The sequence below is a fragment of the Sminthopsis crassicaudata genome, chromosome 1 (assembly GCF_048593235.1).
Source record: "Sminthopsis crassicaudata isolate SCR6 chromosome 1, ASM4859323v1, whole genome shotgun sequence".
In the NCBI taxonomy this organism is placed as follows: Eukaryota; Metazoa; Chordata; class Mammalia; order Dasyuromorphia; family Dasyuridae; genus Sminthopsis; species Sminthopsis crassicaudata.
In genome coordinates, this window is record NC_133617.1 from 11182878 (window position 1) to 11209594 (window position 26717).

The following is a 26717-nucleotide window of genomic DNA, read 5'->3' on the forward strand; positions in this document are numbered from 1 at the left end:
CCACTTTTATCCTTAAAGGGCTAGAACTGAGCCTTCCTTCTGGGACTTGTTCACCTGGACGACCCCACTGTGTGTGGATGGGCACACAGTGCGGTTTGCCCTGGACCCCAAGCCCCAGGGGGAAGGAGGCCCGAGGACCCCAACTCTCTGGCTCTAGACCCACCACGCTGCTGCACAAAATGATACGGTACAAACCGACAAAACAACGAGGATCATTTGGATGATTTTATTTTCTTAAGGTGGACAACCTCTGACTCGGCTTTTCTCTCTTCCCTCCCTCCCAACTTCTTGAAAGCCTCTGGCTGAGAACCTCCAGACGTGCCCTGGACCACATGGGAGGGAACAAAGGGGGAATGAAGGTTTTCACGTGCTGGCCACGTACTCGTACCACCTATTTCTTCCCAGACAAGTCTGAAAACAGGCTTTGGTGGCCGAAGGAAGGAGTGCATGATGGGAGACTGGTTCTTGCTAGAGTCCCCATGGCACGCTCCTTTAATCTTCCGTCAGGCACCCAAACTCTCTGGGCCTTCACAGGAATGGGGCTGCCGAGTGTCGGCCTGCAATGACGAGATGATGTCGGGGAGTCCGGGAACGCAGTTCTCTCTTTCCCCCTCCATCCCTAATCGAACTGAAGAGCCAAGGATTTACGCTTTTAGACACCAAAACACATAGTTATTGTTCACAGCGCTTCCACATCAACCTTCATCCAATACACTAGGTTTTAAAAAAGAAAAACAGAACCGAAAACCTCAGCAGGAACAAATGGCCTTTCGTAGGACTCGTATTCTACACCCGTAACGTCAGGGGCCCAAGGAGGCTGGTACAGTCTGACCCCGTTTCCCAGAACTTCTGGGAGGACCCAAAGCTTTCCAGTGGCAGTATTTATACCCAGCAAGCCAAACACACACAATCCTCTTAGAAAAACACACACACGCACACACGTACACACACACAAAAGCCAAAAAACTATCGTGCTGTTTCTTTGTACAGTCCATAGTTTAAAATGAACACTCATTTGCTTTTTTTCAATTTTCTGTAATTTTCCCCCTCATCTGTAAAACACCACAAGATTTGCCCTCCCCACCCTCCTCAAGAAAGTCAAGAAGAAAGCCCGTATCCAGATGTAGAAAACTCAAGACCACCGGAAGCGGCCGCCCCGGCCGGGCCCGTCTGGAGCCGAGCGGCTCTGCTCGTTTGGGGCGCCCGTCTGGTGAAGCTTTTGTAAGCAGCTCCAAGGGGGTGCCGGTCAAAGTGGGGACCCAAAGCGAGGCTGCGCTTTTGGCTCCAGAAGGTCTCGGGGTGGGCCCCGCTCGCCTGGCCGCCTGCAGGAGCTCGTGGCCTTCTCCTGGACACCAGAGGCAGAGTGGGCCGTTCTCCCCGCGCCGCCTCTTCCCCGAGGCCTGCACCACACCACGGAGCGGCTCTTAAGAAAGCCCAGTGAAGGGGATGGCTCGAGCTTTGGTGGCTGTGGTGAACACGCGTCGTCTCCCTCCGCAGGCCCTCTTTGGGGAACTTTGCAAATGTGTTTATATATGGATATGTCTAGCTAGCTACCTACCTACCTAGCTCTCTCTATATCTGAGTATATATAGGTACTTTTGCAAAAACGTGGGGAGAGGGAAATGGCGGGAGGTGTGAGCGTGGCTCAGCTTCCCTCTGGCCCCCCACTTTCTCCTTTGGCCTTCCAGGGCTGCCCCTGGTGGAGCTGCGCCCCCGCGGGGGGCGGGCTGGCCTCCACCGGTTTCACCACAGGCAAACGGACCCATCCATCCCCAGGCGTTCCTAGCAGAGGCCGATGTACTTGAGATTGTTCTGAATGATGACATCCGTGACCGCGTCAAAGACAAACTGGATGTTACTGGTGTCGGTGGCGCAGGTGAAGTGCGAGTAGATCTCCTTGGTCTCCTTGTTGCGGTTCAAGTCCTCGAACTGGCGCTGGATGTAGACGGCCGCCTCCTCGTAGGTGTTCTGGCCCTTGTACTCGGGGAAGCAGACGGTGAGCGGGATGCGCCGGATCTTCTCGGCCAGCAGGTCTTTCTTGTTCAGGAAGAGGATGAGGGACGTGCTGATGAACCAGTTGTTGTTGCAAATGGAGTCAAAGAGGCGCAGGCTCTCGGCCATCCGACTCTGCAAGGGGAAGGAAGCATTGGGGTTTAGTCAGAGCCACAGAAGGGAGAGCCGGTGTCCTGTCCCAGGCTCGGCAGAGCCCAGGAGGGATCCCTTCCCGGGACGGGAAGCCCTTCCATTGTTGGGCCACTCAGTGGTCAGACAGTGGTCCCTGGCCCTGGCTTCCACTGGTCCCGGCTCTCTGGGCACTCGAAGACAACACGTACCCTTCCCCCCACCCCATCCACTTGTCTTAGACATCCCGGAGGGGAGAATCCTGGAGGAGATGGCCCAGAAGGCCCAGTTCTCGTCCCGGATGCTCTCAGGGCCCAGTCTGCGGGCCCCTCGGGTCCCAGCCGCCCCCCGCTAAAGTAGCTCCGGCCAGTGCCCGTCCTTCCTAGGGCAGCGCCCGCCTGGACGCTGCAGCTCTCCGAGCAGACCGGCCGTCTCCCTCAGGCTGGACGTCGGGCCCCCGCCGCCGGGATCAGCGGGAGGCCCCATCTTTCTCCATACCCTCCTACCCCGGGGCCTGGCCTTTGGTTTTCCAGGTGGAGACTGTTTAGGTGTCATGGCGGTCTCCCAGCACAGGATCCAGAGCCTTCCTTTCCACGCATGGAGGAGGGAAACGATGCTGGCCTCAGGTCATCAAGCTGATGGAACCCTGATGCGGAAGTCCCAGGCAGCTGCTTCTGCCCCCGGGAGCCACCATTGCCGAGCGCTTTCCTCTCCACGGTTCTGGGAAGGCAAGGCCTCCGGTCCTGGGGAAGCCGCTTGTCCCACTTGGCCGGTGAGCATCCAAGACTTGTCCGCAAATGGTTTGGAAGTGCCTACTGTGTGCTGGCTAAGGGCTGCAGAGAGGCAGGTCCCTGCCCTTGAGGGGCTGCCAGTCTGACGGGGAGACGTCACGCAGACTGGGGTGCACGAGTGAGCCGGCGCAGGATAGACGGGAGGTGACCCAAGGTGTGAGCGACCCAGGAGGACCGTCTGCACAAGGCCAGGGAAGCCTCCAGAGCTCAGGCCCACCTTGGGGGGCTCCCCAGCCCAGCCCTCCCGTGCTCCCGCCCCCCGGGGCAGCCTTCCTTTCCTTCTGCCTCCTCACCCCAGCCTGCCGCGCCACAGCTAGATCCAACAGGTCTGTAGCACTTCCTGCCAGTCACTTTCAGTCTCTGCCATTTTATCTGTGAGGGGGCCAGAGTCCCACAAGTTGGTGTGGGAATGAATGCAGGCCCCTGGGGCCTGCCAGCTCTGCCAGCCAGGGGCTGACCCTCCGGCGTTAGTTGTGAGGAGACGCCTCACGTACAGAGGGGGAAATTGGGGCCCAGAGAGGTTCAGGGTTGGGGAGGCCCTTTGAGTGCCTTAGGTCGGGGCTTGTCCCAAGGCCTGAGCACTTCGTCACCTAGACTAGTTCCCTGTGAATGATCCCCCCGTTGTAGTTTGTCTTTTATGCACTTAGACCCGTTATTCTGGGAAGGGCAGAAAGGCTCACCTCACAGAGAACGCTTGATCCAGCACAGCCCTCGCATTTTACAGATGAGGAAAACTGAGGCCCACCTCAACTCCCCTCCCCTCCCCCCAGGAATAAAGGGCAGGCTCGAGCTTCCAAGCCAGGCCTTCAGATCCCAGATCTGGCGGAGGGACACCCAAACTGAAGACCGCAGCCCAGAGGGTGTGGCCAGCCAGAACCCACCTCTGGGCTTCGGGCCGTGGGCCATTTTGTTCGTGCCTGATACCGAAATGTGGAGGATGAGGGAGTCAGGAGCACCAGTGATGGCGCAGTGTTACGCTTCAGTAGTAGAAGCGCGGCACCTAGAGGGAGGAAGAGCGTCCCTGGTTCTTGGTGTCCCGGGAAGGCTTGGGCTGGTGGCAAGCCTGGTCTCTTCCCCGTGACCACAAAGCCTCGGGAGAGCGGGCCTGGACGTTGGCCAGTAAGCCTCGCAGGAAGGAAAAGCCCCGCACGGGAGCTGGGAGCTGGATGCGAGTTCTGGCCCCACCATTTACTGGCAGGGTGACCTTGCGCAAACCACTTTTTCTCAGCTTCTGTTTGAAAATGAAGGGGTTAAGTGGATGCCCATCAATGGGAGACTGGCTGAATAAATGGTGGTATATGAATATTATGGGATATTATTGTTTTGTAAGAAATGGGATGATTTCAGAAAGGCCTGGAGAGACTGACAGGAACGGATGCTGAGGGAAGGGAGCAGGACCAGGACCTCATTACACACTCCAACAACGATACTGTATGATCGATTCTGACGGACGCGGCCCTCGCCAACAATGAGATGAACCAAACCAGCTCCACGAGAGCAGGGATGAACTGAACCAGCTGCACCCAGCAAAGAATTCTGGGAGACGACTATGGACCACTACAGAGAATTCCCAATCCCTCTATTTTTGTCCGCCTGCACTTTGGATTTCCTTCACAGGCTAATTATATACTATTTCAAAGTCCGATTCTTTTTGTACAGCAAAACAACTGTTTGGACATGTAGACAGACATTGTATTTAACTTATACTTTAACATATTGAGCATGTATTGGTCAACCTGACATCTAGGGGAGGGGAAAAATTGGAAGAGAAGGTTTGGCAATTGTCAATGCTGTAAATTACCCGTGCATAGATCTGGTAAATAGAAACTATTAAAAAAAAAAAAAAAAAGAAAATGAAGGGGTTGCCCCAGATCATTACTAAGGCCCCTGAGAGCTCCAGCCTCGTGTCCCTGCCCCCTTCCCAGAGGGAGTCGCTCTGGGAGAATGGAGGGTGAAACAGCAATGGCCGCTGACCCACCTGATCGCTAATGACCTTATGTTCTGTGTATATAATGACATTAACTATGTCATAAACTCAAAAAAATAATATCGTATTTGGATCCTAAGCTTGCTAGCGAGAGACGCTGGGTGAGCCATCCCGTCCCTGAGCCTCGGTTTTCCTCATCTGTATAGTGGGGACAGTATATGTGCTTGCCAGCCTCCTGGAGTGGGCTTTGTGGACCCCGGAGTGTCGTCTCATGTTACTGTGTCCCTGGCAGTGCCGTGTATGTAGTAGGGGCTTAATAAACGTTGACTTGACTTGAATGCTTCTCCCTTCTGTGATTCTGGAGAACCAATAATGAGTGACCTCCACCCTGTGCTCGGGCTCCAGAGGACGCCGAAAGTCTCGACTAATCTTAGTGAAAATAAGCTGACGACCTCTCGGGGGGCTCTCGGGGACCCCGGGGAGCCGTCTGACAGAGCAGCTTGTCCATGGGGGGGAGGGTCTTGCCACGGCCACATGTGGGACTCGCATGTTCGAGTCAGGACATCAGCCCTGCCCCGATCCCCCCGGTCATCCCCACCCATCTGCCTGCCAGTCCTGTGCTGCCCCCGGGAGCCAGCCCCTCACTTGTGAAGTCCTCCTCCCGCTGACGCCGCCTCCCTGTATCTGTACTCGTGGACCCTGAAGAATGAGTCTGTGGCCTCCGCCATCCCAGAACACGGAGGCTCGCTCTGGCAGGGCCCCCCGCCCCGGGGTGAAGCCTGCTCGCGTTGTTGGCCAAAGCCCAGAAGGTCGGGGGGCTGAGCTCCCCTCTTCGGGTTCCCTTCTCCAAAGCCCTTGCGCAGCCTCTGTCTCCCCTCCAGACTCTCGGCACTTTGCGGCCCACTGGACGAAAGCTGGGAGTCTGGAGGCCGAGGCTTCGGGTTCGGATTCTGATTCAGGGACCCGCTGCCCCCAGGAGAACTCCCAGGACCCAGGGTTCGCCTTGATCTCAGAGGCACTGTCTCCCTTGTCCCCTGCACTGACGACGGGCGTCACTGATGTAACCCATGACTGTTGATGGAGAGGCTGGAGGCCCTGAGAGGAGTCGGGAGGAGGGAGTGAGCATTTATTTAGCACCTACCATGTACCTGGAACCGTGCTGAGCGCCTTGGATTCTCTCAACAACCCCGGGAGGGAGGAGCTGTGCTTGTCCACGTTCTGCAGGTGAGGAAACTGAGACGAGTGGGTGAAGGGACTTGCCAGGGTCACAGGGCCGGGAAGGTGGAGGCCTGGCTCCGGGCCGCCCACCGGCTGCCCGAGGCAGATTAGCGCCCCCCTGAGCTCAGTCTGCAAACCTTACAGGAGATCACGGCGCCCTTTCCCTCTGCACTCGGAGGCCGCGGCCTCCCCGGCCTCCTGCCGGTTCAGGCCTGGCACGGCAGCCTGTGGAGCTTCTGTGCCCACTGACGCCGAGAGCTCTCAGTGACGGGCTCCACCATCTCGGGCTTCTGAGGCCCACTGACACAGTGCTGACAGCTCAGGCCGGGGAGGCCGAAAAAGGGGGAGGCTGGGGAAGCCCCGGATAATGACCAGGAGGTGGGCAGCAGCAGGGGAAGGCGCAGGCCGGCTCTGAGCGCCCACTCTCCCGCTGCCCCCTCTTCGGCCTCCCCAGGATGGGGGGTGGTTCTCCGCCCAGAGACCCAGCAGGGACTCCTCCCTGGGGTGGCGTTTTTATGCCTGCCTCTGATTACAGCTTCACAAAGGAAAAGGAGCACAAGGGGGCAGGGAGCCCCCGTAACCAGTGGACCCAGGAGGACGGCGGAGCCAGGCTGCCGTGGGAGCTGGGAGCGGCTTCCCCGAGACGGCCTGTGGGGGCCCCGCTTGTTTTAGCAGGAGAATCCGGGCTGGCGCTGACTAATTAAGGGCCCGGCCCCTGGGGACCCCGTTCAGCCCAGCCCGCAGACCGGCTTCCAGGTACCTCCTCCGCTCCCAGGCGGCCCGGGCTCGGCAGAAAGCCTTCGTCTGGCTGCTGGGGGGGAGAGAGTGAAGGGCAAACCGGGAGGCCGCAGAGGGCCTGACCCTGACCCCTGGGAAGCACCGGGCTGCACGAGGCCTCTGGCTTCAGGCCGTGGCCTCCCTGGCAGTAACTACCCCCCCGCCAGGTGCTCCACAGGTAGGCCTGAGGCAGCCTCCTCCCCTGTGCACTCGGGGGCAGCTCTGTCTGTCTCTGTCTCTGACTCTGTCTCTCATCCCCCTCTCTGTACCCACACAGACACTGCCCTAAGCAGACGTTCTAGCACCTAGAAGCAGGTAGCCATCTTGTTTCTGCAAGCCCGGTAGCTGGCACGGCGCCTGGCGCAGGGCACAGCCTAATGAAGGGGCACGCAAACCCCAGAGGCGTTTCAGCCTCTGTCTGACGAGGCAGCCCCTTCCTCAGGGGTCACCTCTCCTCTGCCGGAGCCCACCCGGAGGAGCAGTGCCCACAAATGCACACGCCACACGCTCACACGTGTACACAGACCCATACAGACACCAGCGATGTGCCTGCAGGCACAGCCGCGCAGACGGGGGTCCTGCCCCTCTTCCCACTTCCCAGAAGCCTTGCAGACAGCTGTTTTCCCCTCACTTTCTCTGCCCCGACGGCCCCTCGGTCCCGGCAGCCTCTCTGTGCTGGGCTTCCCGGCCCTGCTCCCTAGGCTCCTCCTGCCAGCTCCTGGGTCTTCCTGCTTCCCCCTCCAGGCCGGCCTCCGCTCAGGGGTCCACATGCTCAGGTCCGACTGTCCCTCCCTTCCCCAGGAAGTTTCCCTCGCCACCCCCCCCCCGGCTCCAGTGCATGATCCTCTGGCCGCTGGCCCCTCCTGCCTCATGGTCCCCTCTCTGCTCCTCCCTGGGAGAGCTGCCATCCGCCCCTGGCCTTCAGCCGTCCCGTCTCCCCCCTTGGTACCAGGTCATCCAATGCTTGCCCTCCCAGAGGGCCCCACTGACGCCGAGGAGAGGCGGGCAGCCTCCCCGAGTCCAGGCCTTGGAAAAGCTGCAAGCCGGCCACTCGTGGGCAGCAGTCGCTCTGCCTGCCCGTCCTCCCCATGGCCGGTGCTCCACATGGGCTGCCCCTCCCCCCAGCCAGGGAGCCCATGGGCCTCTCTGCTGACCCGCTTTGTCCTGCGGCCTCCAGGGAGGCTGGAGACGGTTACCCTTGGGGGTGACTGGGCTGGGGAGTGCGGGCAGGCAGAGCGGCCCTGCTGGGGGGGGGCTTTGGGTCCAGCAGGTGAGGGGGCAGGGTTTGGTCACCAGTGTGGTTGGCCATAAGCCTCCAGAAGGCTGGCCTGAGGGGGACGAGGGCGGGTTCCCTAATCAGGAAATCCAGTCACAGATTCCTGGTGGGGCTGCCGCCCAAGCTCCGCCCCCTCTCACGGGCTTGGGGAGCCCCGTCAGTGTTGGGGCTCGAGGCGCTCGTCACCCAGGGGGCTCTTCCTAGGGTGACGTCCTCCCGGAACCCTAATGGCCTTGATCCAAGAGGAGGGGATCCTCCCTGCCTTCTCCCGCTGCCCGGGGCTCCCGCCCCATCACACCCACCCTCTCCTCCTCTTTCCTGTGGGAACGTGGCCTTCAGAAGCCTCTTCCTCGCCCCTCCCCTCACTCTTCTCCTAGATTTCTGCTCCCTGTGGCTAATTTCTGGCGCCATCACCGCCCGGCCCTCGGCCTCCTCTCACTCCTGCCTCTCCCGGCCTCGCCGTTCCCCTGGACACTCCTCCCATGACCGGCCTCCCAGGAGCCCCTGCGGCTGTCCCTCCAGCAGCACCCGTCCTGGGGCTGCTCCCAGAGGCCTCTGGCAGTCGGAGACCTCTCCTCCTCCTCCTCCCTGCCTGCTGTCACCTGCCCCCCCCCAAGTTAGGCTGCGTTCACTTTGCAGACTTTGCACATGAATCCTCGAGTGCACACGCATGCGCGCACACAGTGCCACAGCCCGCACACACACACACTAGCAAGGGAGCACTTCCGGGCAGGGCCTGCTTTGCTTCTGGGTTTGTGTCCCGGGAGCACTCTCACCCTCCTCTCTGGCTTACCCTCACTTCGATTCCCAGACAAAATTTTACCTGGCGTTAGTCAGCAGACATTTATGAAGCACCTGCTGTGTGCCAGGGCGTGGGCTTCGTGCTGGAGATACAGAAAGGCACCGGACAGCCCCGTCCTCGGGGAGCTCCCGCTCTGGGCCTGCGCCCCAGTCCGTCGGGTGCCCCTCTGGGCTCAGCCCCCCTTTCTGTACCAGTAAAAGCCCCGCCCCGAAACCCTCCCTCCTAGTACTTGGGGATCCGGTGAGCCTCTGATGCGTTAGCAATGATGACGATTTTTATCAGGAACGGCTTTGATTTGTATTGTCTTTAGATCTATGGTGTCTCACGTTCTTACGGGTCTGAAATAATTTTTCCCCTGGGGCAATTGGGGTTCAGGGACTCGCCCAGGGTCACACAGCCAGGAAGTGTGAAGCGTCTCAGGCCAGATTTGAACTCGGGGCCTCCTGACTTCAGGGCTGCTGCTCTCTCCACTGCGCCCCCTAGCTGCCCCGTGTCGGAAATACTGATATTAGCCGCCGTATAGCAAGAACTTAAGTCTGGTAAAGCGCTTGGCAAATGTTCTCCCTCACAACAGCCCTGCGAGCCAGGGGCCTTCATGAGGAAACCGAGGCAGGCTGTGGGGCCAAATGACTTGCCAGGAGCCCGCGCCCGGTCGGTGTCCGAGCCACATTTGGATCCTCCTGACTCCAGTGCTCTGACCCTGGAGCACCCAGCCGCCTCTCTGAGAGCTGCTCCCGGATGCCCGTGGCCTTTTCTTGCAGCCTGTTTAATGGATCCTAGAATCCCAGGCTCCTCGGCTCCTCCGGCCGCTGGGGGTGGGGATGGGTGGTGTGATCCCAGAGAGAGTCAGGGCTCCGCCCCACCCGGCAGCAAGGGGACGGCCCTCAGGAGGAGGGGACTCGGGTCCTCTGCCTCCACCCTCTGCCCCGTCCCTCTGAAACACGACTAAGCCGCCCGTGCTCCGAAGTCCCCAGGCCACTTGTCAGCTGACAGCCGTTCACGCTTTTCCTGAGTGCGAGCCCCGACGTCCACGGCAAACAGCAGGCCTCTGCGGCACGTGCGGCCGAGAAAGGCGGCCGACTCTCCTGCTGGGCCCCAGATTGCGGAGCCCCGGAAATCCCAGACCCTTCGTGCCCCACCGCATCGAAGCCTGAAGGATGTGGCCTCTGAGCCGCATGCGGCGTTCGAGCAGAATTAGGAAATCCAGGAAGGCCGCGCGCCGCCTCGTCTGCCTGCCGGACAAAGGCCTCGTCGTCCCTCCTGGCCTCCGGCGGCTCCCTGCGGCGTGGCCACCTTGCTGTCCTCAGAGACCGTGGAGGCACGAGACCCAGAAAGAAGGGCCTCGCTCGGGCGCACCCAGGGAGGAGCCGCAGGGCCAGGATCCAAAGCCGCGACTTCTGAATCCATTTGGGAATCGTTCGTCTATCCTCCAGACTCCCCGACTCTATCCCGCCCAGGATTCCCCTGAGGGACCAGATGAGCAGCAGGCTCAGGAGGATGCAGCTGCTGCAGACAAGGTCCCAGGGCCCTCACTGTTCCAGCTGTAAGGGACCAGAGCACAGCGGCCCTAGAGAACTGGGATTACGAGGGGCTCTAGGCCTCCATGAAAAGGTGGGCTAACAGGAAGAAGCGTAGGGGGCTCCCTGCCCCACAGGGATCTAGAAAATGATCCTGAGCATTTCCTAATAAAGACAACCCACAGAGACAAGCATGCAGTCCAGCTCAACACGGGGCCATGTGGCCGGAGCATGCCGCCTCCCAGGGACTGTGCCCAAGGGTAAGGGCACCCAGACCTCGTGCAGAATTTGGGAACAGGGGCCAACTGGGAGCACTGTCTATGCCACTCGCTCTGAGGGGCTGATCCAGGGCAAGGAGGGGACCTTGTGGCATTCTGGGCTGGAGAGGGGTCATGGCTCCCAGCCTGTCCTTTGGGGGCAAGGAAGCAGTTGAGAAGCCGGCAGCAGCGGCAGTAGCCTGGCTCAGACTCGGTCTCCAGCCCCGACATCGGGCCAGAAGTCAGCAAGGAAGGTGGGACAATGAGCAAACACACAAAGAACCCTCCTGGAAAGCTGCTGGGGAGGCAGAACTGAGACTCAGAAAACAAAGACTCCAAAGCTTCCGTAAGCAAAGTCTCAAAGAAAATACCGATAAGGCACCGACTCAACCAGAATTCCTGCCGGAGGCAATGCAAGAGTTTTTCCAAAAGACTTTTCAGGATGGCTTATAATTGGAAAAGAACCAAGAACTTTGCCAGGAAGGAGGAGACAGGTAGTTAACAGCGTGGCACGAGAAATTAGCAAGAAATAAATTACCTAAAAATTAGAATGGACCAAGAAAACCCAATGAATTCATGAGGCAGCAAGAGACATTAAAACAAAACCAGACGATCAGAAAAAAGAAGATAGAAGGTACCGGGCTCGCAAAAACAACTAGCCAGAAAAACAGATGGAAGCAAAAAGAGTAAAAGTCATCGGACTACCTTCATGTGGAGACCAAAATAAGACCTCAACATGCTCTTTCAGGAGCTCTTAAAGGATGTCTCCTAGAACTCTCAGAACCAAAGGGTGAGGCGAAAAAGAAACCCCCGAGTCAGCTCCCCAGAGACACCCCAACACACACCCCCAGAACAGTCAACATTCCGGGCTTCCGGGGCAAAGGAGGAGCTTTGGCCTGAGAGATTGTCCCATTATACCCTGTGCAGTGTCACAGAGCTGCTTAATAGGAAATGTAAGATTATAATACAGGCCTCCTGATGTCACACTAACTGATCAGATGCTACTGCGGGAGGAGGGAGACACACACACACAGAGACAGACAGACAGACACAGAGATAAGAGACACAAAAAGAGTGACAAGAAAGAGAAACGGAGGAGACAGACAGGAAGAGAGAAGGAAAGAGGGAGTGAAGAAAGAGAGCTAGACAGACACAGAGATAAGAGACAAAGAGAGTGACGAGAAAGAGAAACAGAGGAGACAGACAGGAAGAGAGAGAAGGAAAGAGGGAGAGAGAGAGACGTAAGACATAGAGATAAGAGACAGAGTGACAAGAGAAACAGGAGAGACAGAGACTGAGGAAGAAAGAGAAGGGAAGAGGGAGGGAAGGGAGAGAGAGGAGGAGAGAGACATACAGACTGGGGGGGGGAGGGAAGGAGAGAAACAACTGGATGAGGGAGGGGCTGCATTGTCAGGCATGAAAGGCTGACTTGGGCGACCCCTTTGGCAGGTGTCTTCCCCCCCCCCCCCCCCCGGCACAGTAAATGTGACCCTGGGAAGCTCACCTCCCTTCTCTACTTGGGCTTCCTCCTGTGCATGATAAAGGCCTCCTGGCGCCGACCCGCCCGGTCTGTGAGCAGAGAGTGACTCAGGGGTTGGCACGCATTCACCGGGGGCCGCCTGCAGCCAGATGGGGCGGCTCGGGCCCGGGAGAGGGGCCGGTTCGGACCCTGCCGGCAGGTCCCCGGTGCCTGATCGCCTGCGCCAGTGGCTCGGTGCCTGTACTTTGTGATGGGGAGGGATGGAGGTGGGGAGGTGCTGTTATGAAAAAGGGAGCCGCGATTCCTGCAGAGAGGACTCCCTCGGGAGCACGTGTCAGGCCATTTGGAAATGGCGATTCTTGGGCATAAAACCGTGAACAAAAATCGCATCCTCTGATTCACACGCACTTGGGAGAGTCTTCCAAGTTCCCTGTTGGGCCCCCAAGCCTGCAGCGGATAAACGTGCACGCGTGCCTGATTCAGGAGGCTCTGGCGCTTCTCCAGGGCACTTACTGGAGGCTCTGGGCAGAGCTGGCAGTTTGGGGCCTAACAAGGTTTCCCTGGAGCCCGGCGGTCGGAGGTCTACGGGAGAGCCGTGGCTCCTTCAGGAAAGAACCTATCGGAGCGGGCTCAGGCTGGGCTGCTGCCCTGGCGGGAGGCTTCATGAGCTCCCGGCCTTTTCCAGCTCAGGTGTGTGGCTCCAACTATGGGTCCTAAAATTCTGGGACCACGACGCTGAGTGTCTTAAGCCATTTCCGAGCCAGTCTGCCTTCATTTGCGATCTTTGCTGAGACCACTTACGCATGTGGTTTGACCTGAATGCTCCCAATTGGCGCCGAGCCACCAGGCGCTCCCCGGGGGACGCTGGACATTTCCAGAGGAGAAAACGCTCTTCTCTTGGGCTCCCAGAGCTCCGAAATGGCCGAATCAATCTTCCTCAAACTTTCCCCGATGGTGTCATCACAGAACTAAAAATAATCCTGGGAAATGTCAGCCTGGGAAGCGTTTTAACAAAAATTCATCAAAATGGAGTGTTTCCTTCCCTCCCCAAGTTCTCCACGGATAAAAGCTCTGCGAACCCACCAGTTCAAAGCACAGTCTGGGGGGGTGGAGAAGCAGAGCCAGAGGAGGGGCTGCGGGGAGCACGGCTGGCCCGGAGAAGGGGCGCCTCCTTCACAGGCCCCTGGGAAGGGCTGAAAAAAGCTCTGTCTCCGCTTCAGGGGACCAGATGATCTTTGGGTTCCTTCCGTCTGTCCTGGGGTAAGAAAGGAGAGCAGGTCTGGGGGAAGGGGCCGTGTCCCGGAGAGGGAATCTGAGGCCGACCGCTGGCCTGCTGCGAGTGACTCCTCTCCGTGGCTGCCAGTGTCAATCCAGAGACTGGCAAGTGGGCAGATGAGAAGTCCCTGCCAGCGCTTCAGGCTGTTTTTCCTGGTCCCTTCCAGCCCAAGCACCCTGTTCTCCCCCTGCACAGCAGACTAAGAAACTCGTAGATTATCAGCCGGCCAGGAGGTGGAAGGATTTCCTCCCCCGAGAGTTCCAACATGGCCGAGCCACAGGTCCTAAGATCGGGGCAGGAGGCAGGCCGGCTCAGGCAAACACCAGGGCTCCTTGGGCGTCTGAGAGGAGAGCCCGGCCCATGCGGCAAGGACGGGAGCAGCAGAGTCGGTTATAGAGAGGCAGACCGAGGCTCAGGAGAAGAAATTAATAATAATAATAATAAATTAATTCTAATGATTGGAATAAGTAGCGAGTTGCCCGTCACTGGAGACACTTAAGCTGAGACTGGATGAGCCTCTCTCAGGGAGACAATTTTGGGGATTAAGTGGGGACTGGGGGTCAGTTGGACAAAATGAAAAAGCATCGATTAGGCACCTGCTGTGTTCTGGGTGCTGTGGCCCTGGAGGAGATGAGTGAGAGGCTGCCCCACGGTCTGGTCCGGCCTCAGACAATGACCAGCTGTGTGGCGGGGCCAGCTCCGTACCTGTGAGTGCAGGTGCTGCTCTGTCCGTGTGTCCTGGGCAGGACCCGGGCGTGGCCGAGGTACTGGAGATGCTCAGACGTCCCGTGCTTCCCGTTGCACTGGGAGGTAATGAGCTCCCTGTTCTGGCGGACGCAGCAAGGCTGGAGGAGTGCTTGGGAGGTGATCGCGCGAGGAGGCGTTCCTGGGAGTTACAGGTTGGAGCCGGTGCCTCTGAGATGACTTTGGGACTCCGAGCTCACGGAGTCTTGCGAAAAGCTGTATTGGGCCCTAGTTCCAATTAAGCAAGCTGCCGAACCTCCGGGATGCAAGTTCCTAATCTGTGAAATGGGCACCTTCTCTGCCTGGCAAGGGATTGGAAGGAAAACGCCCCGTGAAAGCCGAGGACCCGAGAAGCGCGATTCTGGGCCTTTCTTCCCCGTTGAGTTGCCTCTTGCCAACTAATCCTTCCCCCTTTCATCTGCCTGCCTGCCATCCCTGCTCCCTCTTGCCCAAGTCCTCCCTTCATCCTTTTCTCTGTTTTCGCCCCCTTCTGTCCAGAAGAAAGGCACTTAATAGATTTCAACATGGAGGCGGCCTGGACGCCCAAATAGAGGGAACGTCAGGCTTCCGCTGCCGATGATCACATCTCCTTCCGTACACGCGCAGTTTAATAAACGCCTGTTCTGTGCCCACCATTTGCCCGTCCCAGTCCCTCGGAGAACGCGCCCGTCGGGAGGAGCACGAGACGCGTACACACAGAACTCTCTTGTACACTGAAAACGAGACGCCAGGGGACGGAGAGGTGCAAGGAGGGAATTGTTTCTTTGGGGGGAAATCAGGGACTACTTCCTGGAGGAGGTGGTACTCGGGTTAGATCTTAAAAGTGAGGATGAGAAGAGGCTACTGCGGGGTCGGATGCCGAGAGCGACGGCAGAGGGCGTGCTGGCGCTCCCAGGGTGGGAAGCTGGAGTGGGAACAAGGCTTCGAAAGGAGGCGGCACTAGAACCAAAAGTTCTCCCGCGATTCAACCTTGGGTCCCGTTCAGTGTTCTGCACCCGAAAGTTGCAAAGCTGCAGGGAGAACTCGCCCCAGGCCGCTGCGGGAGTCCCGGGGAGGCCAGAGGAACCGGGGCTGGGCCTTGAGGGGCAGGTGGAGTCAGCTGGGCAGAAGGGAAGAGGGAGTCCAGTGTCAAGTGGGATGGCCGGGGTCCTCGGGCAAGGGCTCAGCCTGGGGCCGGCCTGGAGACCTTCTGGGAGCCTGGTCTGCCCTCCGCTCCGCCCGGGCTAAGAGGGGGCATGACCCACTCTCAGAAAATCTGAATTTGTGCCCAGAGGGCAGAAGCGGGCCGGGCCGGCCGAGGTTCCCAGGTGCTTCTCCACGTCCCTTGACGCCTGTGACCCTCAGTTTTCTCCCTGGTAAAATGGGCACAGTGGTCGAGGCCGAGGAGGAAACTGAGCCCCGAGTGACTAAGCTGGGGCCCAAGGTCAAGTCTCTGTCCCGGAGTCAGAGGCAGAGAAATTCAGATTCGTCCGGACGCCTGGGCCGGCCACGGCGCCACTGCCAGAGAAGGGACGGGCCTCTGCGCCTCTGGGGCCGTGGGGAGAGTGGGTGGGGAGACCTGCTCGACTAGGGGACCTGAGGCCCCGGATAGTCCAGGGAGTCGCCCTTCCCCGAGCCCGTGTACGTCCCCCAGAGTCCTCCTGCAGGCCAGAGGCTGCTCCTCCCCCAGGCAAGCGGCGTGTGGGGGCACAGGCAAAAGCCCTGGAGGCTCTGGCCCCGGCAGAGCCTACATGGGAGAAAGCCGAGGTCAGGTGGGCAGCTGAGGTCAGACGGCTTGAGGTTGGGGCAGGCAGGTGGGACAGCAGGAAGCTGAGGGCAGACCAGACATGACGTGGGCAGACAGCTAATACATGAGTCAGCTGGGGCCAGGCAGGGCACCTTGGGGACAGTTGGGGCTGGGCAGGGCACCTTGGGGACAGCTTTGATCAGGCAGGGCACCTTGGGCTAGGTGTTTGGTATAAACACAGCTGCAGGCAGGTGGCAGGGGGTCGCCCAGCCCACGACTCCAACCAGGAAGGTGGTTTCCGAGGCCTCTGAGATCAGGCGGGGCTGGTCTGGCTGCTTGGTGCCCAGTGTGCGGGTCAGACAGGGCCAGGCCGCTGAAGGGGGCTTATGGACTAGAGAGGCCATGTGTGGGGTGGGCCAGGCCCGAGCCAAGGTAGCACAGGCCAGACTGACCTTTCCCCAGTGCCCCTACTTCTCAGCAGGACAGGAGGCTGCCCCAGCACAAGCAGAGGTTCCTGGCCGCTCTAGTCGGCCCCTCCCTGCTCACCGTCCTCCCCAGTGGCCCCCCCTTCCACTCCTGTTTTCAGGAACCAGGATCCGGCTGGCTTCTGGAAGTGCCATCAGGAGATTCCGTGGTGGTTCCCAGCCAGCTTCCCTGGGCCTGGCTCTCCCTGTGCTGGTGTCTCTCCTTAGAACCAGAGTTCTTGAAGGCCCTGAGCCCAGTGTCCCTCCTCCAGGGAGGGCCATCGGGGCCCAGGAGGCCCAGGCCGGAGAATTGTGGCAGAATGGAGGCAGTCCTTGGGAGAGCTTGGAGGGAAGGAGCCTGTCCGGCCTGAGGCCAGTCCCCACAAGGGGCCGTCGGGTGGCCCAGACTAGGAGAGTGTGAGCTTGCTGGCTTCTAGCCCCAAGATCGGCTCCCCCCGTGTCTCGGCCTCCAGGGCTCTGCGCCCCCCTGGCCTGGCCTGCAGCCTCCAGAACACGCGCAAAAGGGAATCCATGAGACTTCCCCCCAACTCGGCTCTTTTCCAAACCCCAGGCAACAGTCGCTAAGTCCCGACTGTCCCAGGCCCTGGACCCTTCCCTGCAGGAGCTGGCAGGCTGAGGGGGCGCCCCAGCTGCACAGAGTGCTGGCCGTCGGGTGGCTTTGATGGCACCACCTGGGGTCCAGACGCCCCCCCAGGACTTAAGGAATCGAACGCAGTGTTGTAGTTGTGGCGCGCCCTGTCAGTCCTGCCCCCAGTGAAAAGTGGGGAAAAGTCTGCGACTGGGAATCAGAGGGACCTGAGTTCAAACAGGACTCCTAGCAGCCTTGTGATCCTGGGCCAGTGCCGGTTCCTGCCACCCCCCCCCCCGGCCCCGGCCTTCCTTCTGCTCCTGCGTGGGCCCCTGCCAGCATCTCACCTGGGCTTGTCACTCTGTCTCTGGGCCTGGGTTTCTCTCTGTCCCTCTGCCCGTGATCCTCTGGCCAGGGCTGGTGTGGGCCTCCAGGACCCCACTGACGTTTGTCTCTAATGTGTCCTTAACAGGCTAGTGTGAGTTAGCAGACGCTCTCTCTGGTAGGGGTCGCGTTTTAGGAAGGGGCAGGAAGGGGAAGCCCTTGAGGGCCCATCTCTGAGAACTTGGGGCCTGTAGCTCTCTGGATAGTGCCTTTTCATATGGAGGTATGGAAAGAGACCATCCCTAGCGATGGGGCCCAGGTCATCATGGGAAAGGGCTCATGGTCATTAATCCAGGCTTTTCCAGAGCCTCCACTTTTCTTCCATAGTCTCTGCCTCCTGGAATTTCAGTCTAGAAGGGGGCTCTGCTGGATGTATCCCCCAAATGCGCCCATCGGGTCTAAGAGCCTCCGGCTTTTTTAGTGCCGTAAATGCCTTTTTTTCACTTGGAGAGGCTTTGGTAATATCCTCAATCTTCATGGTGCTTTGTTTCTGGAGACTCCCAGGCTCCTTTTTCTTCTTGGCAACCCACTGACACAGGGGGGAGGTCGCTGGACCGGATGCTGGTTCTGCACCTGCCCGGCTCCCTTAGGGAAGGTTCCATCTCAGGCCCCCGGCAGTCACGAAGAAAACCGTCGCGGTGACCCAGAGGACACGGCCTACCTGGAGGCCTCTAGCTCTCTGTGCCCACTGCTAGATGTACAGCTGGGCGGGACGAGAGACTGGGAGCTGTGGCGAGCCCCAATGGGGAGAGGCAGGGCCCCCACAAAGGTCACCCAGGGAGGCAGCAGCAGCCCAGCCTAGCCCTAGTGTAATGTCCTGGTTGGCTTTCTGGACCAGCCTTCATTTCAGCAGAGTAATCGCCACAAGTGTAGCCAGGGATAAAGCCCAAGTCTTTATTGTCTCCTTGCCTGGGGTCCGGGCCAGCTTTCTGGAGGTCTTCCAGAATGGGTCTTGGTCTCTGTGGGGGAGGCAGGAGGACCACCACCACTGTCTCTGACTTGAAGTCTGTCTCAGTTTAAGGGCTTGTGCTCCAGCCTCCAGCCCTCTGTTCCCTCTGAGTCTGTCTCCAAACCCCCTCCAAGTCTGACTCTGGCCCTTCTGAGCCTTTTCTTTTGTTTTTAGGACATAGGTAGGTGGTCATAACCTCCCTGACTTGTCAAGGAGGTGAGAACCCCCAAAAAGAAGGTGATCACACCTTCCCTGACTGCTCAAAAAAGGGGTGAAAACACTATAAAAAGGAGGTGATCACACCCTCCCTGATGTTTCAGGAAGAGAGATGAAAATACCAAAGGAAATGGGAAATCAAATCAAATTAGCGGGTTTCTGAAGGGGCTCTTACTCTTAAACAGGTATATATAATATCAACATGGGAGGTATTACACATAATTACATAAATTACATAAGCACATACAATATAACACAGGCTAGTAGTGATGTAACAAATAACATGAATCAACATGAGGAATTATACATGTCCATAAGTCCTAGAAATAGTCCAAAAGGAATCTCTTGTCCATTCATTCATGTGCTAGGAATCCAATAATTCCTGCTGGTTTTCAAGTCCTACAACGGTCTCATCTTGTGTTAGGAAATCAAATGATTTCTGCAGATTTTGTTCTTAGGTCTTCTCCTTTATTTCAAGGTTTTTCTCTTTTTACTGCCTCTCTCTGATGGACAAGGTGAATACAGCTCATTGGCACCCAAGGGATTCCTTCTCCATCTGTAGAAATACAAGCAAACCCTTTCTCCCAGGCAGTTAACCTATCTGGTCCCTTCCATTCACCACTTTCTGGGTCTCTCCACATCACCTGGCGATTATCTAAAGATAGTGGAGCTGCTCACACTGGACACTGCCCTTCTGGTGGGTTATAAAACCTGTCTCTTGGAGCCAGTGCATGTTTATCAAAAATTTAAAAATTAATAGTATAGAGAACTAAATCTAGAAGTTCTCTAGGGTTACCTGTGGCTCCCCCTTTCTTTTATTTTTTTTAGAGGAGTGTCTTAATGTCTCTGTTTCTCCTCTCTACTATTGCCTGTCCTTGGGGATTAAAGAGTATGCCAGTGGTGTGTAAAGTCTAATACTGTGAACAAAAGTGTGCAAAATTTTTATAAGTATATGCAGGTCCATTATTTGTTTCTATTTCTTGTGGCACGCCCATAATTGCAAATGCTTGGATAAGGAATTCAGTGAGCACTTGGGCTGTCTATTTTGCTGTTGGTATTGCCCCACATTGGGCGCCAAAATGTAATATTCTTCTCTAAAATGTAATGTTCTTTGGGAGCAGGTTTCTTGGGAAGCTTCTGGGAGCAGCCTTCGTTTCAGTTCAGTAATCACAAGTGCAGGCAGGGATTAAAGTCCAAATCCTTTATTGTCTCCTTCAAAGTCTTGTCTCTTTCTCTCCTTGGTTCCAAGAGCTCCTGCCGCTAGTCCTTTGCCTCTGCCAGTTTCTGCCTCTAGCTTCCTCAGACTGTCTCCAAATCCAAGGGTTTGTGCTTGAGTCTCCAGCCACAACAAAGGTGGAAGATGGAATGAATCTGTCTCAGCCTCTGAAAACTTCTAGTGCGCTTCTCCTTCTGGCCCTGACAGCTCCTCCTTATGTGCCCCACACTGAGTATACTCCAATCATTACATCACTAGGAAACCATTATTTGTTGTAGGATTAAATCGATGCTAAACTAGATTTAACCATTGTCTCCTCAATTCCACTGACTTAGAACCTTGTAAGAATCCTGGTTTCAGAGTTCTGGCCCATAACACCCTGCCTCGGCGGGGGCGGGGGCGGGGGCTTTAGTCCTAGCTCCCTCTCTCAGTTCTGTCCCTGGCCCAAGCTTCTCTCCTGGCCCAGCTGCCCGCCTGCCCTGCCCAGCCAGAAGGAGCCTGGTGCAGGAAGGAGTTACCTATAGAAGGCCCAGGGACCGTCTTGGGTAGGTGACCAGGACATGGGGAATCAGGAGATGCACACGTACTTCTTATGTACATGTCCATACTTAAACATACAGATGCACACACTTAGACTCATACACAGGGTCCCCAACTCACCAGCATCCTCCCACATCATATACCTGCACGGCTATATACACCTGTACCTGTGCCCACACCTACACCTACACCAACATCTACATCTGCACTTATACCTGTGTCTACACCTATTTCTACACCCACACCTACACCTTCACCAACAGCTGCACCAGCACTTACACCTGCACCTTTCACAGAAACATTCACTGAGTTGTGGCCGTTGTCTAGGGAAGGCTCTTGGAAGGAAGTGTTGGAGGCAGGAGAGGGTAGGGACCGGGGCCTCAGAATCCTAGGGGAGGGGGCGCTTTCCACAGAATGGCTCCTGACCATTTTGCCCATCATGTGCTCAGTAGAATGTGAAGAGCCCAGGGTGGTGGAAAGCACTGAATTTGGTGGCAGCCCCCGTCCTGACCCAGATTAAGTGCATGCCCTTGGGCAGGCCGAGTCCCCCTTCCCTTTCTGGCCTCAGTTTGTCAAGCTGTAAAGTGGGGACATGGAGTAATTAGGTGACACAATGGGATAGAGTGCCTGGCATGGAGTCAGGAGTTCAAGTCTGGCCTCAGATACTTCCTAGCGTCTGGCCCCAGGCGAGTCACTTAATCCCACTTGCCTCAGTTTCCCCTTTTGTCAAATGAGCCAGAAAAGGAAATGACCAATCATTCCAGTATCTCTGCCAAGAAAACCCCAAGGGAGTCGCCGTGAGCTGACACAACTGAGAACCGAGGAAAAGGCGGCGGTAACAAAACATGGCTTCCTTTGTGCCCTCCGGGCAGCCGCCTCCCCTCCCTCCAAGCTCAGAAACTACCAAGGTTCTATCGCCCCCTGCCCGAGCCTTCACCTGGCGCCCCCCCAGCCCCGAGGATGGTTCCCCACCCCCAGTGCTCAGAGAGGCCCACTGAATGTCGGCTCTTCCTCTCAGGGTTGGCGGGTGGAGGACGCTTGGAGAAGCTTAAGCTGCCCTGACAGATTCAGGGACCTTCCCTCCATCCCCTCGGCTCCCTGGCCCCGGGGGAGGGGGCACTGCCCTGCGCTGGCACCCCGGGACCTGGTTTTGAGTCCTGGCTTTGCCACGGAGGAGCCCCGTGTCTCCCTTGGTCCCAGCCCACTCGTGTGTAAGGTGAGGCTGCCTCTGGTCCTTGGTCCGACCATCTCCCGGCCTCGGGCCTGCTCCCGGCTCTGGCCCCCTAACCTGGGGTGACCAGGAAGTTGGGGCTGGAGGAGGGAGGCGGGCCTCGGCCCAGCCCGTGCCTCCCTTAGCCCCGTCCGGCCTCGGCAGACTCCTGGGATCCCTCCAGCTCCCGAGTCCTCAGGCCAGGCCTTCGGGGACCTGCTGTCTCCCGGGGGCCACCTCAGCAGGCTGCACCCCCTGGACCTTTTCCTGGAGGACGGATAGGAAGGTAAAGCCGAGGGAACCCCATGCTAAGGAGAGCCCCCGAGCCCCGGTCTCCCGCAGCCGCCCCCTCGGGCCTGGCGCCTCTTCCCCCAGGGCACCGGGAGCCTCGGTGCGGGGCAGAGGCAGCCCGCGGTGGGGGCCACCCGGCGGGGGCCGCGCCACGGTGGGAGCCGCGGGGGCGGACGCGCCCTACTCACCGTCTGGTTATCCTCGTAGAGCTTCAGGTCGTAGCCGCTCAGCTCCACGCAGAAGATTATTGCTGTCACGCCCTCGAAACAGTGAATCCATTTTTTGCGCTCCGACCTCTGCCCCCCCACATCCACCATTTTGAAGGTCAGCTCCTTGAAGGTGAACTTGTTCTCCACGATGCCGGTGGTCATGTCCCGCGAGCGCAGAATGTCCTCCACGGTGGGGATGTAGTCCAGCGCGGCGATGCGCTCCAGGTCGTTCAGGTAGTAGGCCGCGTTGTCCTCCAGGTGGTACTCGCTGGAGCGGCAGAAGCACTGCTGCACCCCGGGGTCCGCCCAGAGCCGCTTCATGACCCCCAGCAGCTCGGGGGTGATCTCCCCCCTGCTCTCGGCCGGGCCCGTCAGCGCAAAGAGCTGCACCGCGTCGTAGGCGCGGTCGGGGTTGTGGAACTCGATCTTGAGGGCGGCCAGCGCGCGGATGATGCGCGTGAGCGAGTCGATGGCGTTGTAGACGATCAGGGGCTTGTACTCCTTGCAGGCCTCCAGGTTGAAGCCCCCGCTGTGGATGATCTTCATCTGCTTGACGATGGTGCTCTTGCCCGAGTTGCTGGTGCCCAGGAGCAGCAGCTTGATCTCGCGGCGCTGGCGCTGGCTCTCCGAGCGCAGGTGGCGGTCAATCCTCCTGGACCGCCGAGCTGCCTCTTTGTCCTCCGAGCTTTGCCGACATCCCATGGTACAGCAGCGGGCCGGCCGGTGGCGGGAAGCTGAGGCGCGTGCCGGGCGCACCCTGGGGGAGAGGCACGGAGCTCCGGTCCCGCGGGGCCCAAGGTCGGTGCCGCCGGCTCAGTCCCGGCGGGGGGGGGAAGGCCCGCGGACGGGCAGCCGCAGACGGACCGCTGGTTCCCGGCCTCTCATGGCGCTCCCCGGCCCCCAGGAGAAACAGTGGCGCGCCCCCTCTAGCGCGAAGCCTGCTTCCTCCGCGGCGTGGCCTGACCTCCCAGGACCCCCTTCATGATCCCCGGCCCAAGGTGAGGAGCTGCCCGGCCCGACCTGGCCTCGGTCCGCCCGCCTTGTCGCTGCACCGGCTGCTACGGCGCCCTCTGGGTCCCTCCGGGCTTGGGCTCTTCCGAGTCAGATCTGGGCATCCTTGTCCCCCATCTGGCAAACAGAGGAAAGGAGCAGTGAGACCAGAGGCGCCCGCCCTCCCTGACCGCCTGCCTCCCACTGCGTCTCCCCCCCCAGACCCTCCCCCCTCGCACTGCAGGTGACAAGCAAGGGGAGGCGATATCTGAGCGACAGCCCAGGGGAAACACAGGCGCAGCTGAGGGCTCCCAGCCTGGGAACAATGGGAAATCCGATGCCCTTTTCTTCCCGGCAGCTGCGGGTGATTATCCAAAGCCACAGGAAAACAAACAGTGTCGCCTCCCAATTCACTCCCAGTGGGAGCAGCCACTGGCCCGCCCAGTCCTGCTCGGGCCAGTCTGCCGGGAGCAGAGGACGGCCTGGTCCTTGTCCTGCCTCCGGGCCCAGCCCACCCTCTGAGCACCGTGTCCTTCCCCCCTCCTGCTCTGGGCCCGGGGCCCCACCCTAGGCTTGTGCGGGCCCAGGATCCCTTGTGGGACGCTGGAGCGAGAGCCGACGGGGCTGCGGCCTGATCGTCCGCCCCGAGCCGGGATTCAGTCAGGAACAGCGCCCCTGAGTGCTGGGCCCCTCGGCTATAAGGCAAGCAGTGGGGACAGAAGAGGGTGGGTGGGCGGCCGTGGGCCCAGAGAGGGAAGGAACCTGGGAGCCGCTGAAGGGGCACAAAGCAGAGCAGTCTGGGAGCCTTTGAGGAGGGACTGGCCACAGACTCTGGAGGGGCTGAGCTGATCCAGTCATTGCAGGGCTCCAGGCTGGGCCCGAGTTCCGAAAGGGGATGAAGGAGCAGGAGGAGGTTCAGGACACTAGCCAGGAGTGTAGGTGGTCCAGAGCGATCTGGAAGAAGGCTGAAGGGGGTCTGAAACACCAGGCCGAAAGGTCTGGACTCGATCTCGGGGCCTGGGCCTTGGGCAGGAGTCTAAGCAGGGGGTGACGGGGTCAGCCCTGTTCCTTGGCGGTTGGGGGACCGGCTGGAGAGGAGGGAGACTGCCAAAGGCTGCGCCGGGGAGCGAGTGCCCGGGCCGTGCTGGGGCTCCAGGAGGAGGGGACAAGCGTGACAGATGATGGAGGGATGCCGTTCCTGCCCTTATTTTACAGCACAGGAGCCTTGAGGTTCAGGGTTCGGTTCAAATGCTGGTATCCGAGCTGCCTGGGGCCTTCAGATCCCCCCCCCCCCTGGCCAGTATCTCCCAACCCAGGCAGCAGCATGTCATGTTCCCTGAGCAGGGTCTATGGAGAATCCAAAAATACGGCTTCCTTTAGGGCTAGTGAGAAAGACAAGGACACAGGGTAAGTCTTTTGTTTGTTTGTTTTCCCCTGAGGCTGGGGTTAAGTGACTTGCCCAGGGTCACAGAGCCAGGAAGTGTTAAGTGTCTGAGGCTGGATTTGAACTCGGGTCCTCCTGACCTCAGGACTGGTGCTCTACCCACTGCCCATCTAGCTGCCCACACAAGTTAACTCTTGATAAAATAGGGAGTGCCAATCTCTGCTCATAAAGGCTTCTCAGGGGACCGAAGATGGCTCAGTTTGACTGGGGGTGGGGCAGGATTTAATGCAGAATCTTTCTTGGGTTCAGAGAATCAGCAAAGTACAAGAGAGAGAAGCTGGTCTCTGAGAGAGCCAGGGCTTGTAGTACAGTACGTCACAGTGGGATCTGCCAGTCAAGAGGCTCATGGGGGGTCCAGGACTAGGGTCACTAGCCCCTGCTCTGGTCAGACACCATCTGGAGGACTGCGCAGCATATTAAGGAAAGACCCTGAGCAGCTGGAGAATGTCCCGAGGAGGACGGCAATGGAGAAGAGAAAACTCGAGAGGGCTCCCGCCTCGGAGAAGAGCAGGGAGGCAAGGAGAGGTTCATCAAGGCCCAACAATGGGAGCCATCCCACGGCAGGCCATCTTGGAAAGCGGGGGCCTTTCCCTGGAGGGCTTTGAGCAGAGGCCAGATGGCTCTTGGGGGTTTGTAACTTCTCATCCTGAAGAGGAAGGGGCCTCTGGGTGCACAAAGAGGCCCAAGAAAAGCTTGGAGAAAGGAAAACAGAGCCATGTCCTTTCCAGTTCCCCAAATGTTATTAAGCATGGAGAGCACTGGACAGTGTGGGTCCTGGGCAAGATAAGATATAAGCCCCTTAGGCCTTTGGGACATATACCCCCAAACGGAGACATCCAATCAGTAGCCATCCCACACCCCCAAACGGAGCATCTGATGAATCAGTAGCCGTCCCACACCCCCAAACGGAGCATCTGATGAATCGGTAGCCATCCCACACCCCCAAACGGAGCATCTGATGAATCGGTAGCCATCCCACACCCCCAAACGGAGCATCTGATGAATCGGTAGCCATCCCACACCCCCAAATGGAGACATCCAATCAGTAGCCGCCCAACACCCCCAAACGGAGCATCTGATGAATCGGTAGCCATCCCACACCCCCAAACGGAGCATCTGATGAATCGGTAGCCGTCCCACACCCCCAAATGGAGACATCCAATCAGTAGCCGCCCAACACCCCCAAACGGAGCATCTGATGAATCGGTAGCCATCCCACACCCCCAAACGGAGCATCTGATGAATCGGTAGCCGTCCCACACCCCCAAACGGAGCATCTGATGAATCGGTAGCCGTCCCACACCCCCAAACGGAGCATCTGATGAATCGGTAGCCATCCCACACCCCCAAACGGAGCATCTGATGAATCGGTAGCCGTCCCACACCCCCAAACGGAGCATCTGATGAATCGGTAGCCATCCCACACCCCCAAATGGAGACATCCAATCAGTAGCCGCCCAACACCCCCAAACGGAGCATCTGATGAATCGGTAGCCATCCCACACCCCCAAACGGAGCATCTGATGAATCGGTAGCCGTCCCACACCCCCAAATGGAGACATCCAATCAGTAGCCGCCCAACACCCCCAAACGGAGCATCTGATGAATCGGTAGCCATCCCACACCCCCAAACGGAGCATCTGATGAATCGGTAGCCATCCCACACCCCCAAACGGAGCATCTGATGAATCGGTAGCCGTCCCACACCCCCAAATGGAGACATCCAATCAGTAGCCATCCCACACCCCCAAATGGAGACATCCAATCAGTAGCCGCCCAACACCCCCAAACGGAGCATCTGATGAATCAATAGCCATCCCACACCCCCAAACGGAGCATCTGATGAATCGGTAGCCATCCCACACCCCCAAACGGAGCATCTGATGAATCGGTAGCCATCCAACACCCCCAAACGGAGCATCTGATGAATCGGTAGCCATCCCACACCCCCAAAAAGAGCATCTGATGAATCGGTAGCCGTCCCACACCCCCAAAAAGAGCATCTGATGAATCGGTAGCCATCCAACACCCCCAAACGGAGCATCTGATGAATCGGTAGCCATCCAACACCCCCAAACGGAGCATCTGATGAATCGGTAGCCATCCAACACCCCCAAACGGAGACATCCAATCAGTAGCCGCCCAACACCCCCAAACGGAGCATCTGATGAATCGGTAGCCATCCAACACCCCCAAACGGAGACATCCAATCAGTAGCCGCCCAACACCCCCAAACGGAGCATCTGATGAATCGGTAGCCATCCAACACCCCCAAACGGAGACATCCAATCAGTAGCCGCCCA

At 58.5% G+C, this 26717-nt stretch overlaps 2 protein-coding genes and 1 long non-coding RNA gene across 7 annotated transcripts in view; 2 read left to right on the plus strand and 1 right to left on the minus strand.

Moving 5' to 3' along the window:
* RSPH14 (radial spoke head 14 homolog) overlaps positions 1-26717 on the plus strand; it is a 118817-nt gene that overhangs the window by 33283 nt on the left and 58817 nt on the right. The window lies entirely within an intron of this gene.
* GNAZ (G protein subunit alpha z) overlaps positions 212-26717 on the minus strand; it is a 58748-nt gene continuing 32242 nt past the window's right edge. For both annotated transcript variants that reach the window (XM_074292925.1, XM_074292918.1), the window contains exons 2-3: positions 21960-23108; positions 212-2127 (exon numbers count right to left, since the gene is read on the minus strand). In XM_074292925.1, the coding sequence (XP_074149026.1) occupies positions 1783-2127; positions 21960-22682 (1068 nt within the window). In that variant the 5' untranslated portion in view covers positions 22683-23108 and the 3' untranslated portion in view covers positions 212-1782. The remainder of the gene's footprint in view (positions 2128-21959; positions 23109-26717) is intronic.
* On the plus strand, positions 2120-5177 carry LOC141557396 (uncharacterized). Its single transcript, XR_012486783.1, has 2 exons — positions 2120-2893; positions 4260-5177. It is a non-coding gene; the product is annotated as an uncharacterized LOC141557396 (long non-coding RNA).